At 36.3% G+C, this 20906-nt stretch overlaps 1 protein-coding gene across 4 annotated transcripts in view; it reads right to left on the bottom strand.

Annotated features, from left to right (window-relative positions):
• The window catches only part of LOC311069882 (syntaxin-binding protein 4), a 43607-nt gene that overhangs the window by 12826 nt on the left and 9875 nt on the right, over positions 1-20906 (bottom strand). Inside the window, exons 1-11 of one of the 4 annotated variants that reach the window (XM_084093413.1) lie at positions 20665-20830; positions 18721-18794; positions 14997-15092; positions 11126-11195; positions 10813-10887; positions 7893-7972; positions 6772-6895; positions 6505-6646; positions 3178-3284; positions 2918-3059; positions 2698-2770 (exon numbers count right to left, since the gene is read on the bottom strand). In XM_084093413.1, coding sequence (XP_083949539.1) covers positions 2698-2770; positions 2918-3059; positions 3178-3284; positions 6505-6646; positions 6772-6895; positions 7893-7972; positions 10813-10887; positions 11126-11195; positions 14997-15092; positions 18721-18794; positions 20665-20732 — 1051 coding nt within the window. In that variant the 5' untranslated portion in view covers positions 20733-20830. Of the gene's footprint in view, positions 1-2697; positions 2771-2917; positions 3060-3177; positions 3285-6504; positions 6647-6771; positions 6896-7892; positions 7973-10812; positions 10888-11125; positions 11196-14996; positions 15093-18720; positions 18795-20664; positions 20831-20906 lie in introns of those variants that run through there. The other 3 variants (XM_084093411.1, XM_084093412.1, XM_084093410.1) reach the window with 3 other exon arrangements.

Here is a 20906-nt window from a genome sequence, read left to right as displayed (position 1 = left end):
GCATTTAGTGGTGAGAGCTAGTTAGCTGCTTTGGAAAACATGGCCTTAATGTGTTTTTTTTTCATTGTCTAGGAGAACAAATGAATGGGTATTATATTAATACAATAAAGATTATGAACTGTGTGAGGGATTTGAATCTAGGGGGCGAGAGAGATAGCGATAGAGAAAGAGAGGTATTAACGCCAGTGCTTTCAGTGGCGTGTGTATTGTTAAGCAACGCAGGGGATTTAGCTGCCTTCTGACGCTCATGACTGACAGGTTGAGCTCAGACACGTCAGACTCACGCAGACTCAGAAAGGTTCAGTGCTGGTAATTCAGGACCAACACGCACAGCAGGGAGCTCGGACAGGGGGGAGTGGATTTAACAGGTGGAACTGATTGTACACAATCCAGGACAACTAAAACAATCCAGATTAATGGTGCTTCTACGAATGTTCCACCAGAATTGCAAGCATGTGGACAGCCAAATATGTTTGTAGCGTAACTATTAATCGAAGGGATAGTTAATCTAAATATGAATTCTGTCAAATTACCCAAATGTTGTTCAAATGCATATCAATTCCTTTCTTACATAAGGAGAAATTACAAAAGGTGAATTTTTGAAGAATTCTCTGGCCAGTTTTCCTTATCATGAAAGTGAATGGTGAGCTATCAACCTCAAAAATCACAAAAAAACTACAATAAAAGTGACCATTTAACTTGAGCACCATTTTCCCAAGTACTCTCAAACTACATAATATGCATATTATGGCAACATTAGATTTGGGGTCCTAACACAAATCACATTTTGGTCATTTCAGAGCATCATGGAGGGGAAGATTATCACACAAAGCTATTATATGACTTTGGAAGACTTGGGATATAGCATATGATTAATTTAGACAACTGTTATGATGCTTTTTTGCATTTTCACTTCTTGACAGTCCCCAATCACTTTGGGAAAGAGCAGCCTAGATATTCTTCCAAAAATTATTCAAATGATACAGGTTTCAAGTGATATGGGTGGCATCAGAAATTCAACTATCCAGTGTCCAAGCTCAAAATCTGACAACATAAGCACTTAAATCAACTTATATAAATAGTTTCATGTTTAGCCTAGTGTAGTACATTAATTTAACTACATGACAGTCAGCCTTTATGTTAGGTGCAAACCAGTTGTAAACATCAGTTTCCATTGGATAGCAGAAATCTATAACAATCTCCACATCTCTACAAATCACAATTATTAAAGAATGACAAGGAATGAAGATAAGCATGTGTCTGAGTCTGAGCACAATCAGTCTTCCTTTCCAGGAAGGATGCCCAGAAGGGCTTTTGCAGGATTACAGTGCCCATTATTCTCCTAAGATTTTATCAGCTAGTCTGGATAAATGGGTAATTAAGCACTATACACTTCATAGATGTCATGAATGATTAGAACACTGTGCTCGTAAACACACCACCACCCAGGGTTCAAGGGCGAGCCAGGGATAGCCTGACGGACAGGTACGCGTGTGGTGCACATCTCAGTGGGCCTGACATGCATTCATAGTGTGAACGTGAAATACAGTGGTGCCACAATGTATTTGGACACTGAAGCAATACTTTAAAATGTCTGAATGTCAAATGTCAAAATATCAAACAAAAAGGCATTTATTTTAAAGGCAGCACACATTTAAAAAAAAAAAGGTTTCAAATGATAAAACTGATCTCTTGCATCATTAGTTTGCGGATTCCACTGGGTTTGGTATTTTGTATCTAATACACAACCTTCCGATGTTTTGGATATGTCCACAAGTGTCAAAATACTTTTTGGTCCTCTATGCAGAGAAATACAGAGCATTTTGGGGCATTATTTAAGCATACAAAGATCTCAGTGTCTGGAGAAGTGACTTGACATGTTAACATCCACACAGATAGCTTCTTCAAAGTATAATAGCATAAAATGGACCTAAGGGGCTATCTCTGTATGGTTTCTATAACAACTTATCAATTCCATTTTGTGCCCCAAGAAAGGATTACACATTACGCACAGCAAATCAATCTGTATTAGACAGCAGCTACCCAGCTGCTGTGAACTGAGATAAGAGCACAATCTGACTCAACATGAAAGAGGCCTTCTTCCTTTATTTGGTTATGTCTTCTAGAATTTGATTGTGTAATTTCAACACCTCACATACATGCCCGACCCCCGGAGCACAGAGAGATTACTTTGCAACTAGCCGTTGATTAAAATCCAAACACTGCTACTGACTAATCCCCAATCTTTCTCTCTCAAAGTAAATAATTGCATTGCAATAAATCCTGTTTCTCCGTGCACTGGTTCATTTTGGATGCTACTTTCACTAAGACACAAGGTGCAATCTGCAAGGTACAGAAACTAAGAGAGCAACTACTTCCAGTATTCATTCAATTCAATGCATCTTTGTTGAATAAAGATGATTTCTTAAAAATCTTAATGAACCCAAACTTTTTAACATATATCTATATATATTTATATATTAGATATTTTAATGTAAATTTGTTTGCTGTAAAACACTAACATAATATGATATAAATGTTATGAAATTAGAGTACTCCTTTCAAAATGGAAGTATTAGCCTTATGAATAACAAAATCTGCACTGTTCATGTGGGTGATGAGAAAGGGTGGAAACTGGCTGTAAAGCTCATTAATATAGAGTTAAGGGTGTTATGAGCCAACCTTTGAGACATGTACCTGAAACCTGTATGTCTGGAGGGCAGATTTCTGGGGAGGATGAAAGGACTGGAACTGTTTCCTCTTGTCGCATCTATGAGAGGAAAGTTATGAAGCATTGCATGCTTAGTAAAAAGACCATAACAAGGAAATTGTCTGTGTACAATGTACACAACAAGATATTGGTGTCATACTAATTATACAGATACATGACATGATTTGTACATTATTAAACACTCACCTCAGGAGATCGGACATGAACCTTTAACCGGCTGGCGTTGTATCCATTTCCAACGCCCCTCTGAACCCCATTATGCAACAACGGGCTGTTGGAAAAAGGTCCTTTTCCTGGAATGAAGGCAATATCCACCACTTGTTCCTGACTTCAAAGAGAACAGGGACAAAAGAAATAAATTCTATAAAATAAATAAGTACATTGATACTGATTAATTATTAAATATTGTTCAAAAGACGTAAAGCTACATGAACCAGAGCTAATACCTGAATTTCACTTTATTGAGCACACTTTTGGCCTCCTCATATGTGACTCCTATCAACGACTCCTTGTTAACGGCGATAAGCTGATCTCCAGGTCTGAGCCGTCCATCCTATAAGGCCAAAGGAATGAAGATCCTTACTAAATGTTGCTGATCAGTCACAATTCTTGGCAGACGTTCAGTTTGAGAAAGCTGCACCAACAGCATCAGCAGGAACATAACCTACTGCACTACTCATCACCAGGTGGAGACCTCTCTCATGTCTTTACAGAGGACACCACTACAGCAACTCCATCCCCCCAGAGACACTAAAACTACACAACTGTGCCAAAAGTCTTATATTCGAGTGAATCCAATCCGCTTCCAAACCATTTCCACAGCTTGATGGTTTAGGGATGCACTATATCCACTTTATTTTGCAACACAGAAGTAAGCTATGTTCTGTGAATGTGTGAGAGTTCGGATTCATTTGCCACTATAGGTAAATAAATACAACAACTGCAGTTAACAGTGGAACAACTTGCACTACAAACCAGTGTGTTTATAGTTATGACAATCCATTAAAATAAATTTGTTTGCAATTGTTTGTTTGTAAAACCATGTTTGCAATATCAAGTAGCATAACAAGCTGTTTTGTACAGCTAAAATAACTGAAAGTCTTGCACACTCAAGTTACAAATGTCTCCTGCGTTAAAACTAAGGTGGATATCAGAGTCGTATCAATATCGGCGAATAATTGTTACTTTTTAAAGTCCTACTGGTTAGTTAAATCAAATGATTACTCCCTGTATGCTTTTTTGTAGAAAAAAAAATGGTACCCACCCCAAGCTTTTGAACATTTTTACTGGAGGACACAACAAGAATATTGAGTAAGATTAAATACCAATTCAGTTACTTATAGCAGCATTCCTCTCCTAAGTTCTAACTATGAGCAACAATAAAAGTGAGGCTAGTGTTTGGAGACACCAATATATGCAAGTAAACACTAAAACTAAAGGCTAGACAAAGTGATTCTTAAAAAAAAGAAAGAAAGAAGAATTCCAATGACTGGCTACCAAACCAAAAACATGGTAACAATATTTCAGATTGGAAGCTCTGAGTTATGATCATTGATTCTGGCTAAAAGATTCAAAATGGACATGGGACCTTATTTAATAGATGTTACAGATGGCCAAGAATCTGACGCTGAAAATCTAAGCGATATTGAATATCTGAGTTTCAGCACAATAGTCTTGTAGGTGAATAGTACAGCTCCCCTCCCCGTTGTGGAGTTTTATATTCCACAGGGAGGGCGATGCCCTAGACGGGGTGCACCTGACCTCTGCAGTCTGCTGCGACAGCACTGTCCATGTCCAGAACAGCCCAGCGGAGTCTAAACCTATTCTGTGTTTCAGGAAAAGCACTTACTGGGGAAAACAATGTAAAGCAGGGGATAAATTGCTTAGATCATTTCCAGGAGATACCTACTTACTACCTACTACCTACCTACTTTAAGAGGAAACATTTGCACTGGTTCAGGCTATAACGTAGTAGTCTGACATTCTAGGATGTTATCCTCACTTAAATCCTGACACCCTCAGTGATAAAGATGGCTAAATGTGTTGAAGCTTATTGGTAAGGTGTAAAGAGCTGAGTTATCCTTGCATTGGGGGCAAGATTCCCAGAGGTTTATAATCTGTTTTTTTCTCCAGCTCAGAGTAAACACTTCCACGAATTGTGTGACATATGCGGGATATGTCACACAATTCGTGGAAGTGTTTAGTCTGAGCTGGACATCTCATTTGTGTTTGTTGTTCTCGTTGTTGTTCAAAATGAACAAACTTTAAACAATTAGTCAATACATCATCAATCCTTCTTCCAAAACGTGTACTTGTCTTACTCTGATTCACTGTGGTAAGCGAATATATATCAGTTAAGTGTTTATATTTTAGACCTAGCAGGATGGTTTTCAAGGGAAATTGCACACAAAGGAGAGTCTGCAGGCAAAAAGAGAACGCGACAGAGCTCGTAATAAAACAAGAATCAATATTGGCTTGGCTTTTCAGAGATGTCAAGAACTAAGGGATTTGAAATGTTGTAAAAGCAACGCAGAGATAGTAAGGTATTTTATTGAACAGATGGATTGCCATATGTAGCTCTCTAACAGAGTTCATTGTAAAGCATCATCTATTGTGAAGGGTCATTTCACTATGGTTGTTGTAGCGCAGTGCTGAAATTTATTTTCAAGGAAGTACCGTGTCTATTATTATAGCTTAAGTAATGTCTTCAGATAGCCAGCTTGAGATTCTTTCCATCTAAACCTAGAAGTGAATGTTTTATGATCAGTAGGATAAACATATAAATTCACACAGCCACGCAGAGCCAAAGCACAGCCAAGAAATTTGTTCTTCCGCAAAATGTATTTGGTTTTGTTTTTTAGACCTCTAGAGTTGACCTCTAGACTCATTTAACAAGTTAATGAGTTTTCACAGTCTCTTTAGAGATGGCATTAATGCAATTGCTATTAATTATGTATTTAACAACAATATTAAACAAATGAAATGTGGTAACATTTTTTAAAAATTACACTTGTTACAAAATGTATAATGTGTATCTTTAACTACACATCGTCATTTAAATCAGTCAGTGAAAATACTGTTTTAAGTCTCGCGCATTTATAGCTGTATGTGTTTGATTTACGAAACTTGTGTTGCGCATATTCAACGAGACTGAGGTATGATGACATAATATCCTTCAGTAAATGAATGCAATATAAATAACCGTACTTTCATTTAATACACATGTGTATGTAATACACTCATGTGCATTTATAACTATTAAGTCATTAATACTTTAATTAATATATACTGTCATTTTTGAAAGTGCTACACTGAGTGATAAATGTCTGTTGCATTGTTGATTATGAAAATAAACATTTGGTTATATTAGATGTAGATTTAATCTTTTTTTTTTAAAGTAATCATGAGATTTGCACTCAGTCAAAATGCAGGAGCCTCAACTCATTTTCACCACCATTCTTTTATACAAACTTCTTTAATACTGGACTGACATGCAATGACTGGTGGTTAAATTTCCCTCTCCACGTCCTGTGAAGTGATGTATCGATGTTCCCTTATTCCTTATGCCGAAGCGAATTTCACTTACAGTCAAATGGAACCCACCTTATGTTTTCTATTACCTGAAAGTCATTCGTCCGGGAATCAGATCACTCAAAATCTGCAGTGCATATAAATTACTGATCCTTGATCAATGATTTCTGCGTGAAAACACTAACACTTTATGCACAAATACACGCAGGCACACAGTTTGTTAAAGGGAGCCAATCTCTCACCCGATGACAGTCTCCTCCAGACAGCACTTCCTGGATGAAAACTGCAGGGCCATCAGTTCTGTTGGAGCCACCTCCAATGGTAATACCCAGACTGCAGGAGCGAGCGATTGATATCAGCTGAATCACCCCTTCACCTGGGTGACTGAAACCAAACACACACACATACTCAAAATGACTAGTGAAGTACAGCGTGGTACTGAATCAAAATAAACTGTTAAACAGCTCAGTATGTAAACTTTACTAGACTAAATAATTTGTTATCAATACCTTAGGGAGCGTAGCATGGGTCCTGTGTTGTTGTAATTACTCTGAGATCCAGCAGGACTAAGCAATAGAGGACTCTGAGATCTGGACGAAGACCCCGATGATATGCTGTCCAAGTATCTGCCTGCTGTGGCACAAAAAGTGAGATTTGGTTATTATTACAAAATACCTGATCAAACTTGACATAACACTACGTAGTTAGTAATTATGCAAGCTTATATGATAACCACCAGAGGGCAGTGACACAATCCATAAAGGTTTTTTTTTTTTTTTTTTTTTTACAATCCATAAAGTTATCCATTTCAAAAACACTGGCTTGTTTAATCCACAATTTTAATAAAAGTTAATATTGGAACTCTTGAAACGCTGTTTGTCTGAGCTAACTGTTGTATAATGTAGCAAAAACTGAAAAAATTAACAAACGGAAAATTCTCTTCAAAGACTATGTATATAATTCTTTGAGTGAATACAAAGTTTTTTGAGTTTGCAAGTTTTGCCAATCTCAGAAACTTCATTGAAACTTCATTCGTCAAAAACAAACACAAAACGTCCAGACGAAGCCATCTGAGCATAACTCCTGTAAATCTCTCATTTGCACTTTTAAATTAAAGACTCAAATGAAACTCTTTGCTGTGCTTAAAGCAAGTTACATCATTAGAATATTCTACACAGAGGGGAGAGCAGGGATAAGACTGAGCGCACGCTCCGTTCTCAAGAACTTTTCCTGTGAAGCGTCTTTCCTCCGGCAGAAACAGATGTTCAAAATTGCATAATGGACAAATGCGCTGTCTTAAGCCATTTTCAAGGGCTGATTTGTTTCTCCCCCAAACATTATAATTATAATTGACTTGAGCCCCTCAAAAAAAGAGATTGTTTTTTTGAAAACAGTTTGTTTGTCTCCTGTTTTTCATTTATATTTGAGAAAGAGTATGAATGTAGAAGTTAAAATGGTAGCCAGTTGTGAGGATCATATTGCATGAATCAGCATTTCATAACCTTTGTTCCTATGTCAGGAAGTAGTGAGGTTATGAAAGAGAGATATTCTAAACACGAGCACAAAAATGAATGAATAAAAAGGATTTATATTATGTGCATTTCATGTAAACTTGAGAGAATATACATACTTTGCTGAATAGGAGAATTCCTGGTAGATCCTGTGCTTCCGTTCGAGCCATATTTTTCAAGGAGCTCTGCAAATTCTCGACTACACAGAGACAAAAGAAGAAATAATAATGTAACCGTCCAAGAAAAAAAATGTAAACCTTCAAAAACATAATAATAAAAAAAAAATTAGACACCTAAATGACATAACAGTCCTTACTTCAGTAACAGCTTGCACTATTCCAGAATAATAACATGTCAGTTAATTAGTTTAGGACGGAATGTAATTATGTTCACATGTTATCTACACAATCCAAATATGCTCTAAGCAGATACAGGTACTCTCTAGAGGGCTGAATTCAGTGATTAAAATTATTCCACATTATTACTAGAAGGAAAAAGCATGACCAATGTTATAAATCTACTCTAAACGTTTCATTCTGCTGCAAGTAGTCTGATTGACTGCCAATGCCAACATAGGGCTCGACAATAAGGCCAGTAATTTAAAATTGTACTTTTCCTGCCAAAATTTTCATTGGTCCAACCACACAAAAATAATAATAATAATAATAATAATAATTACATTTTACTTTTAGAAATGTATTATTATATGTCCCAGAAAAATATTTTCTTTAGAAAATAGATAGATAGATAGATAGATCATTGTTCTGTTACTGAAAGATAAAGCAATGTAAATGGATTTTGTGATCAGCCTATTGAGTAAAAATAAACATGCTGAGTTCTCTTTAGTTCCCAGGCCATTTTCCACCAGACACCTCTTGAATGTCAGGTATAGGTCAACAGAAATGTCCTGTCACTGAACTCAAACCTTATTCAGTTATGGACATGTGTTCATTACGCACTGGTGCACAGGCTCAGCCACTGGCCTCTTTACCTACATGAAGGTGTCCCTGAGTGATCCCAGATCTTTGCTTGTTTTAACCACAATAAAAAGACTATGTGGGTTCAGAAGAATATATAAACACAGCCAAGCCTTCAATAACTAGACCCATAATTCTTTGCATTCCTCCATATCAGAGCCGAATCATATTTACTATAAGCCTAAAATATCTAGGTGTACTCAAAGTGACAGCTTTCGAAGTGAGTGATACAATGCAAAAAGAGCTTTTTCCTCTTTTTCCTCCGTCCTCAGGACAGGTTATCAGTGCGGATTAAATGGAGGCAGGTCACACAAGGTTGTGATGCATATGGTAAGGAGCTGACTCTAAAAGGCATGAACGCTGTCTCAATAAACCACTGTGTGTACATGCACATTCTAAACCATCTTCCTCATAAATACACACAAACAAAAAGCCCAGAAATGCTGTGCTCAGTCTTTCGGTCCCTGAAGACTTCCAGGTTGTTGATATGCGAGTGAAGGCAGCGGAGGTCTTTGCATGGAGGCAGAGGCGTAATCCCCTCAATGCGCATTGGTTAAGGGCAGAACGCAGATTAAAGCATGGAGACGCAAGGACTCATCTCATCATGGCTTAAAATGTGAGTCTGTTCCCATTCTCCCTCGCACTCGCTCCCTCCATATCTCCATGCATGGTATGGCTTTTTCCTTCATTCATACAATCCCTGGGCTGCCAGTCCAGAGCCATGGGACTGAATCTCCTGCCAATCCAGAGCCATGGGACTGAATCTCCTGCCAATCCAGAGCCATGGGACTAAATCTCCTGCCAATCTGTCTATGTGTAAAGTTCAAAAGTACACTGCGGTCATGCCACTGACTCTCACGGACTCATATTTATTTTGAGATTTGCTAAAGATTACATTCAACAATGTAAAATTTATTAGTGTTTGCACTAATCCGTTCAAAATTTTTTTAAATATCTGTTCAAAAGTTTGGGGTCAGTAAGATTTTTTTAAAGAAATGTATATTTCTATTCGTGAAACATGCATTAAATTGATCAAAAGTGACAGTAAAGCCATTTATAATGTTACAAAAGATTTCTATTTCAAATAAATTAAAAACATTAGAGCATTAAAAATGCTCATGACTGAAAAATGATTGCTCGTTACTAAAAGGCAATAGACCTAATTTAACTGAAGTTTTAGAAAGTGAAAAGTCACTACTAGCATTGCCATACGCAGTGATACTGATTTTCCATTGATAGTTTTTTCTAGTGAGCGAAATGAACAGTATATGGGAGCCATGCGGGCCAGAAACTCGTCTTTGAATAGCTCGCCAAGAGACTCACAGGCACTGCCAAAACTCAGTCAGATCTAGTTTATGAACAAAATTATTCATCTTTCATTGAATTATTTAACATGTCTTCTAAGGGGTGGACATTCAAATGAAATGTACTCAGGTCAGACAACCATAGATCAATATCAGTGGATGAGTGTGTTTAAGTGATGGCAAGTGTTTAGGTTGATTAAACGTCACCAAGTAAGTGGCAGGTTGGCAATGAAATTGACTATCAGCAGTAGAGATGGAAAGAAAAACCAAAAAACATTCCTTTTTTTTCAGTTATTTTTTACATATACACTTCTGTGGGGTCTAAAGGATTTTAAAAATGTTTTTTAAAGAAGTCTCTTATGCTCACCAAGGCTGCCTTTATTTGATATACATTAAAAACAGTAATATTATGAAATATTGTTACAATTTAAAATAACTTATTCCAAAGCTGAATTTTCACTGAATTGCCACGTGACCCTTCAGAAATCACTCTAACATGATGATTTGATGCTTAAGAAACATTTATTATTATCATCAATGTTAAAAACAATTATGCAGGTTAAAACATTTTTTGGGGAAAACCATGATGTGTTTTTTTCAGTATTCTTTGATCATGATTATCAATGTGCTTTGAATCTAATGTTCTTTTTTTCTTTTCTTTTGAAGCAACATTTAAAAGCAACTTTTTAAATGTCTAAATGGACATGAAGTTTGTGATCTTCAGAGCAGATGTTATAATGGATGGCTCAGGGGCTTACCTGGCTTCCTCATCTCTGGCAATGAGAAGGCGCATGTGATTGGTTGAGGATGCTGATCTAAGAATGTCCACCGCTCTACAATCAAAGAACAATATCAGGCATCAAGTGTTTTAAAGGTAATAAAATAATTACAAATGGCTAAAAATTACAATTTTTGCAGTTTGCAGTTTCAGAGGTAAAAGTGAATACAAGCTTAATAAACAGTCCTTGAGGTATTTTAAGACTTAATTTATTTTGAAGTTATCACAGAAAGTACATACATGGAGAATAGAAGAACAAATTAATTAAAAAAATAAGAGAGTGTAGTATGTACCGTTCACTTGTCACGCCAATCAAGCTTTCACCATTCACCTCCAATATTTGGTCTCCAGGCTGCAGGCTTCCTATTGAAACATTTACAAAATAAAAACTATTAAGACCCATAAAATGACTTGACAAATATATTACTATTACATACTACATTATAATATTCTTAATCTTTTTCCATTTCTATCATCAAAAGGTTTTTTTCCTTCTAAAGAAATGTAAACTTCCAGTGTATGTATATTCAGCATAGATTCATTAAATTGATCAAAAGTGACAGTAAAGACATTTATAATATTCCATAAGATTTCAAATAAATTTCAAAACTTTCTAGTCATCAAAGTATCCTGAATAAAATGTAGCAGTTTCAACAAAAATATCAAGCAGCACAACTGTTTTCAACATTGATAATAATAATACATGATTCTTGAGCATTAAATCATTATACTAGAATGATTTCTGAAGGATCATGTGACACTGAAGACTGGAGTAATGATGCTGAAAATTCAGTTTTACCGTCACAGGAATGAATTACATTTGAAAATATATTCAAATAGAAAACAGTTATTTTAAATTGCAATAATATTTGTTTTTACTGTATTTTCTTACCGACCCCAAACTTTTGAAAGATAATATATGTACTCATTGAATATGAAAGATTCAAAAGTACAGGCATTTAAGAACTAAAAACATAAGCAGCTAATGTTGATCACCTAAATAAATGAAATATATACTTTTGTTTTGTCACACTAGGGTACTTGTAAATTTACCATGACTTTAATGTTGTTGACTCTGTTAACTGTGACCATAAACTCAATTTTTGTCAAAACAATAGTGTTTCACAGCTTTAAACAACATAAAAATTGTAAACAGCCCAGAAAAAGTCAAAACTGCATTTTGGTTTAAGAGATGGCCATCATTCAAGTGTTAAATTATTTTATTTTCATAATTTAGCAACTTCTCATGTGTTTTAGCAAATTGTGGCTGCAGAAGAGACAGCATACGGCCCTCAAACCTTTTCATTTCCGTAGGACATATTAAGAACATCTCTCTCAGATGTAGGTCAGGGTTATGTCTTCTACCTTCACTTCAGTGATATCTTGTCAGAGCAAATCAAATCCGGAATGGAACAAGCTGCAAAGTCTCAAAGGGGTCACCTATGTCTTACTTTGTGTCAGAGCACTTTAGCCAAATACCACTTTTCGGGGTATCCGATTTTACAGTCACCCTGGATTATCATCAGTACTGTGAAAATCTGTCTAGATTTCCTCAGAATATCTGTCTCCCAGTTAAATACCAGCATGTTAATAATGTCTTTCCACCAAACCAAAGAGAGCGGCCAGAAAGCTAGCTAAGTTCTCTGAATGGCGAGCTAAAAGCAGTCGTGTGAGACGGCTAAAAACAAGCAAAGACCCCGCAGAGCGCATGCGCCCATATAAGCTCCCACACCCCGTGCTCTGTAGCAGCAGAATGGGAGACAGACTCTAATTCCAGTCCGTCAGGGGCATTAACTCTAAGCACAGGGATGACGCTAAACTCCCCTTCACACGTGAGAGACTTAAGCAGAGGTATACGCAGTGAGACAGACAATCTGTTTCATAGAAATGTAAACAGCTGCACTGACACAGTTTCCTTTCTAAATGTATGCCTTAACTTTTGAATTTCTGTTTCACATTCAAATTCAGATTTTGGTTTAATTGTAAAGCTAATCTCCAATTACAGTAAATGATTTGATTCATAATGACAAGATTGATTCACTTTGTTCATTAGCAAAAGCTGTTGACTATAATGTGGATCAAAGCAATTTAATCAAGCTCGCTGGTCAGAGCAGATTTCAACCTCCCATTGTTGACTAGCCTGAGCCTCACCACCTAGGTTTTGCTGGTAACAATGTGATTATGCTAGTCTAAAAGCTAAACCAGCATGGAAAATTCATGCCTTTCTGAGCTGTTTCTTTTTCAGGTTTTGCACTGTGTCTGAGAGACTATAAATTACACTGTTTAAAACTTTTAGGAGACCATCTGGATAAATGTATAAAGTTCCCCTATTATGCTATTTTAAAGGTTACTAATTCTGTAGGTCTCCTACAAAAGGTTTATATGCATCCAAGGTCAAAAAACACTTGCATTGCTCATCACCTGTTTTCTCACAGTGTCTAAAATAGCTTGATAAAGTAGTGATGTCCGGTTCGTGAACGAATCGTTCTTTTGAACCGGTTCTTTTTAGTGAACCGGTCGAACCAGTACACTAAATCGGACTGAATCGTTCAAAACAGTTTGTGTGTCAGCGCTGATCCACAAGTTACTAAAGTTACTCACTTTTGGACAAGCCTGACACAGTCCCTCTGACTCGAAATAAACAATATCCCGGAGTATATGTCACTGCAGTAACTCCAACAGTTCACTGAACTGAGACACACTGAAGTGATGAGCACGAGCAGCTGATACTGAGCATGCGCGCACTACCGAACGTACAGGTACAGCGGTTCTCGGATCACCAGTACAGAACCGAGAACTGTTTCTTTCGGACACGTTCAACATACTGAGAACTGATGAGTTGAGTATGCGTGCAATTTTTTCAGAGGGACGAAATGCATGTTTCTTAATTGTTGAACATCAATAAGTGTAAAAAATAAAAAAATTATGTTTATCACATAATTACTGTCTTATCTCTGTATTATTGGAAACACAATGAATGGATTGTAAAACTAAACATTTATTATTATACTAAAACATTATTTTCAGGAGCAGCTAATTTAATTTCTAAGTTGATATAAATCTTTGGCAAACTCTTGCCAAGGTTTTAAGGGTGCTTAGTGAATGTTTATAATGTGTTAATCAAAACATAACGTATTAAACATACTGGAGACATGCATCGACTAGTTTCGTTAGTTTTGTCGACTGTACAGTAAGGTTTCAGCAGTTCTCAGCTCAGCACACACAGGCCTACTGCAACAGAGTTTCTCGAGTCAAGACAAGAACTGGTTGCTGCAGAGGTTCTCGAAACACCAGTACAGAACCGAGAACTGTTTCTCTCGGACACGTTCGATATGGAGAACACGATGAGCTGGAGATATTGAGCATGCGTGATAGCACCGTCTCTCAACCGAACTTTCTTTCGGCCAACTGGACTTAAATGAGGGGACGAATTCAGCGAAATGTAAGTTTATTTAATGACAAATAAAATAAAATTGATGAAGACCAGTTTATTCACTTTATATCTTTAAGACATGTGAAACATCCGCGTTTTCTCATCGCCTGTAGGGTTCATTTGCAAAACGTAAATGTAAGAAACTTATCCAAGATGATTATGACGATGATTATACCATGGTCTGGGTGAATACTCGATTCTGATTGGCTGCAGGGTGTCCATTTAAAAGTGATAGAGGACACCTAGTAAAGGAGTTCTGGTGAAACTGTTTACCATTCGAAATTAATAAATAAATGCGCTGGCTACATCAGCTGTGAGTAACCATAGCAACAGGCAGTAAACTGAAGGGTTCTACGAGCTGAGCGGACTATAAATATCTCTGGTTGCTAAATAAACCGTCAGGTGTAAACCAGGGAAACCAAGTTATTGTTTGTAAAAACTTTAGATTTCGATTGTAAAACTAATTAAAGAATAAACTAATGTTTTAAAAATGTGTTATTTGGCAACGCCTCGCCGTCGTCCATTAATACCTGATAATGGACACCTCGAGTCGTCGGGCATTAACCCTTATTACTATTATTTAACTGAAGTTATGATTACAAATGCTTTTATTTGAATGTATTTTTATCCGCCGGGATGATAGAATTGACGTCATTACGTGAGGACGCACTTTAAGGCAAAAAAAAAAAAAAACTTTCAATCTGTGATAAAATATCTTTGAGAAAACTTACCATCACTGGAAGCAAGGCCACCAGGTAAGATCCTCTTGACATAAACGCCATATTCCTCTCCTGTTTGTTCTTTCACACCACCGATCACTTTGATTCCTTTAGAAGAGACAAAGCATCACTCAAAGTAAGACGTTGTAAAATATTATTCTTACATTTATATTGCTGTTGATATTGTATTTATCAATCAAATGTATTATTTATAAATCAAATAATTTAAACAAAACCCAGAAATCATACCACAGTCCCCGACAACAGGATTTTATGGCCATTCTGATTGCATTGCCAGTACTCACTGACAATTTGATTACAGGTGATTGTGAAATGAAAGATCTAAACATTCACTAATGTTACTCTGACAAAACAGACTATGATTCATTCTTTCTCTATCCAAACAAGAGCAGATAAATCAGATCTATCATGTTTACCATGAACATTAGACAGCTTTATCTGATGCATGCTGAAAGAGCTTTAGCTCTAAAGTTTTATTTGTGTTCTGAGAGACTCCAAAAGCCATTTTAATAGTTATAAAGCTTACTTAACTTTGACTTTTTTATGGGAACTGATTATAGACAATTGCTTGATTATAAGACCAATTGCTTAAGAGTGCACTTTGTGATATAACAGACAAAGCTTCAATATTCTGTCTACTGGGTTATGATCTGAACAAAATATTTCAGAGAAATGTTCAAAATTTAATGTACTTTGTATTGTGTGTATTGTGTAAATTGTAACATACAATATTGTCCAAAAGTTTGGGGTTTGTAAGAGTTTTTAAAATTAATACTTCTATTCAGAAAGAATGCGTTAAATTAATCAAAACTGACAGTAAAGGCATTTATTATGATTATATTTCAAATAAATACTGTTGTTTTGAACTTTCTTAATGCAGCCTTAGTGAGCATAAGAGACTTATTTTAAGAAAGGTATAGTACGGTAGTGTACTTTCAGTAGTTTCTCTTTTGCTATTTGAGCAAATGGGAACACAAAAATTATATTTAATGTTTTCTCTCATTCACTGCTACAGAGGTTTACCCAACTATGACGCCTTCCGCTTCTGAGAAACCCGGAAATGTGAAAAGGATCAATATGGTGGAATAAGTCCCACCTTCTAAATAAAATAGCCATTCGCTGATTGGTAAAGTCAGACTCATCGCTCTGGTTTGCTACGGAAACAGTCAGCATTCTGAGACGAGCGCTTAACACTGAATCCATTAAACACACAGGGATTCTGTTTTACTCCATTGAGGTTGAACATAATGAGGTTAAAAGAAGCATTTAGAAAAAAAAGACCACATTTCATGTTGACTGTAAAAAAACTCAGGGTTTATCTAAAAACAATATATTGAATAGAGTCATTTTCTAAATGCCAACATGAAAGGATGGCAGATCCCTTATTTGAGAGACCAACAGCAAATTGGACAGTGTTGTTAGGCCATTAATTGTTGACACAACAGGAATGAGCTTTGACGCCAACAAGGCATGAAAGCCTTTAATGAGATGAGCATCTTTCACACCCAACGTAATCTCGTGAGTATTCGAAAGTATTTCACGTAAAGTGTGGTTTTACCACACGTACAGTTATTTACATTTCCATAGACACTGAAATGTACAATGTTGACATCCTGCCAGCACTAAAACGTTCATTTGCAGGCAGTTCAGAAGCAGAATACACTTCCTTTGATGGACAGTACAGATTCTTTAGATTCGCTTTGGTCACGCGGTTTAGTCACACTCATGGAATAATAAATATCCTCTTTTTGCTTCAGGCTTATCTGTTATTAATAGAAAGACAATGTATTGCCACTAATTGAGTTTTGAGCTGATATTGCATATTAATGGATTCACTTTAAGATGAATCTTTAATGAGAAGAACTGCAACCCGGTTATCCCCAAAACACATGCTAAAACTTAAACTCAAAATTTTTCATATACTCAATAAATGCAAAGTAAGCACTGTGTCCAGAAAAGAACACAGTGTCACACTTTTAAGTCTGTACCTGATAGAATTGCAAAAATGCGTTGTAAAATATTTGATTTAGCGGTGACGTTTTTATTCAGAGCATCACTCCTGAGTCTGTATTCATGAAAATGTCTCCTAAAACAGAATCGTCTAGTAACACAATGGATTGTTGACTGTGCAAGTTGGGATGTAAGAAGGACAGGTTTAAGGAGCTTAGAGCTGCCTTCAAATAATGTTTTTGATCTATTGTGAAGAGGGAGATCAGGCTGCGGTATAAATATAATGAAGACAGCGCAAGACTTAAAAGACTGGAAAACAACCGTACCCTAAACCTATGCCTACGTTTTGCTTCGAGACTTCACCATACGTTTTAAAAGACAACGGTTCTGAAAGGTTTTCTTTTGCAGTGATGCCATAATAGAACCATTTTTGGTTCTTCAAAGAACATTAAACATCTTAAAATAACCATATGAAGAATATTTTAGTAATCTAAAGATCCTTTTTCCACTATAAAGCATCTTTTGTGCAATGGAACAGTTCAATGGATGTTAAAAGTTCTACATGGAACCACAGATGCTAATAAAGAAGAGTCTACAGCCCCTTTCGCACACAGTCTTTACTAGTAAATTACCGTTAAGAGATCACTATCAGAAACTCACGTGCCCCGAAATCGCGAGATGTCGAGGAAAACATTCCACTGTAGGTAAAATTAATTAGATATTACATATAATTTGGTAGTAAACCAAAGTGTGGCACATTCTATTGGTGCAAAGATGAGTATGTGTATTTTGTGCAACAATTGCAATTGCTTTGTATCACTTATTTAGAAGCACCACCATTACTAAATTTACATTGACATTGACATACTGAACAGATATTTAGATGTTTATTTTAAAATGCAAAGTATTGAAAACAATATATTTACTCTGTAAACCCTTGCAATTTTACAACACTATAAGTGTGTCCCATTGGGTAATCAAAAGTTCTACACACACTTGTGGTCTTCATGCCCACTTGGGCCAAATATAGGAAATAAGTCATGTACGTAGACAAGTGGTAAAGTGGGGGTATTTGGACAGGCCCATAAAGTTCTGTCAGAGCGGTTTATGGTAAATAAACGCTGCTTTTAACTGTTTTTCTATGTAAACATGCACTAGACGAACATCTGAACATTGCTCTGCGTCTTGTGCTCGAGACCCTGCCTTCTTTTCCATTCATCAGTGCTTACTTACTACAGTAACTATTATGTGTCTCGTGTTTTTAAGAGCCAAACCACGTTCTGTAAACTGATCCCCTTACAAATGTCACTCAGAAAAAAAGGAAAAAAAAGTAACTAAAATAAATCTAAGGCACTTCTACTCATCCAGGAGGATGAAGAAAACAGCTCAGCGTTTAAAGGTCATTTCCGATGATTGACATCACAGAGTTTACCTGTATTCTGGTACTGATGTGTAAATGGTATCTTACCGGGGAAAAAGTTGGAATGACGTTGACAGCACATTTGTGTATTTACCGAAAAAGTCATTCTGGTAATTTTACGGTAATTTACCAGGATTGCTGTGTGAAAGGGCCTTGAATAAATCTTAGTAATCATTCAGTCTCAATCCACACCATTCTAAGAGTATTTATAATAAAATGCCTTCTGAGGTGGTCTGCACAGACTGAAGACAGTGTTTTAAATTATATCAAGATATGATAGGATATTTAGTAAATTATACAAACACACAAATGTTAAAAGAGAGGAACATCTTGTGAGGCACTTACCTAATCCATTCTCACAGTCTGAAAACTCCATAGAATGCACTGCTCGATCTACTCCATACGGACCCATAAGTGTCCTGTGCAGCACAGAGGAAAAAAAACAACTTAGTAACATAGTGAGACCTGTTCGATTCAGATAAATAATCAAGGTCTTTTTTTAAGAATCAAACTTCTCTCTGAATTCAGTTAAATTTGAAGCAGGTAACATTCAGTTCATATCTGAATACTGTAAACAAAATGTCACTGTACGTGCTGTGCTTGTGGACTGTTATTAGCATCAAGACCAGTTATTTCCAGTGGGGAATCAGTATTAATTATTTAGCATGAATGTCCTGCTTTGGACAGGCTCCTAAAAATTTACTCTTTCAAATGAACTCTGAATCTGTGTATGATTCTGATTTTTGAGAACATAACAGTGATTAAGTTTTTGAGTCACATAACAGGGATTAAGTTTTACCTGCATACTTAAATCATTACGTAAAATGATGTTATTAATTAAAGGAACTCAACCTTGTTGGCAATGGAAACACTGTTACTATGCAATTGAAAGAACAAAATATTGTCTTTTCGTAGGAAATACAGTATATCAGGACACTGACAGGGCTTTATGTTGTTTACCAGCACTACACCAGAAAGATTACAAGCATCCATTCCAGTATTTCCTGCAGGCTCGATGCACTTTCCTTGAAACTGTACTTTAGATTGTCAGAACCTAAGACTTCGTCTGAGGCTCAAATTCAAGCTAAACATAAACAAAGAGTGTCCGCTGTCCCCAACACAGTGCCCTCTAAAACAGCCTTTTAAAATGATAGGGGTACTTTTTAGGGTTGTTAAAGTTAACCTGTGATTTTAATAAAATGGCTATTGCAATCATTTAAATATATTAAATAAATATGCTTAATGCAATAATGTATCACATACATTTTTTTTATATTATTTCTAATTCAAATAATTCAGAAATCCTGAAACTAATTATAGTTATTTTATTCTAATAATAATTCTTGTTTGTTGACAGTAAGAAAACAAAAAAATATGCGCATATAGTTCCAAGAGTTTATATATCAAGAATCGTTAACATAAATGGTAATAATAATAAAAAAAACACTGTCACAGTCACCCTAATACCTTGAGTAAATATTCATAATATTTTAATGATTTCTTTTAGTTTTAGTGTAGGCTAATGAAAATATAAAAGCCAATTATTTAATTTAGCAGACTTCTTGCCTAACATCATGCCTAATCTTATAATTTGCTACTTCTGAGGCACGACTTTGCCAAGTCGTGATTGTGAGCTCATCCTCTTCAAATTTTGACTTGAGGGCGTTCATATCTAATTTTTTTTTACTAGTAAACTAGTACAATCATTTTGATAGCATGTGAAGGCAGCATAAGCATCAAGAAGTTTGATACCAACCTCTGATCAATAGGCAGCTAAAAGCACATAAAGGAAGTTTTATGAATTCCATGAGGCATGATATGCATGGATTTAGTGAGTACGCACAAACACATTATAATCTCCGGGTGATTAGAGCACATTATTAGTACATCCTTTAAAGTGTTTTGAATTCTTCAAAATATAGCGGGCAAATAAATTCAAATATGCCCTTTTCACACTGTAACTACGGTCGGTGCAAATTTGTAGGTTATATAAAAAGAATGGTGAAGAAACCGTCGTTTAACGCATTTTACTCACGTTTCTCATTCTCTCACCAGTTATATTAGTAAGTACGAAACAAGCACGCTTTGTAAGTGACACACCTGAGCACAGCACAGGTAAAACAAAGTACCCAAAAGTCACCGAAACCTTCAGTAGAGGACAAAAGTAGCAGCGCGCTTATGTCGACGGCGCTTCTCTCGAAAACACGCGAGCGCTTATCACTCACTGGAACTAATGAGCTGAAAATAACGAGCTCAACAACCACAAAATGACAAAACAAACGTTTTTACCTGCTAATCATGACTGCTCCCTTGTACATGACCGAAAATGTTGGCATTTTGAAGCGGTTTTTGCGCATCCAGCGACGCGTAGCGTATGCCCATTCCTCTCGTGATCAGCGCCTCGCGGAGGTCCGACACAGCGCGAGCCACATGATTCACTGCTACATGCAGCTCTAATACAGATGATCCTAAACATCACCAACTTTGCCCACAGATTAAATCTTATGCAACGGAAATGGGGGATCGTGTTT

Source organism: Abramis brama (genome assembly GCF_963993115.1).
Source record: "Abramis brama genome assembly, chromosome: 1".
Lineage (NCBI taxonomy): Eukaryota > Metazoa > Chordata > Actinopteri > Cypriniformes > Leuciscidae > Abramis > Abramis brama.
Note: the sequence above shows the minus strand (reverse complement) of the source record. Positions and strands in the feature narration are given on the sequence as shown.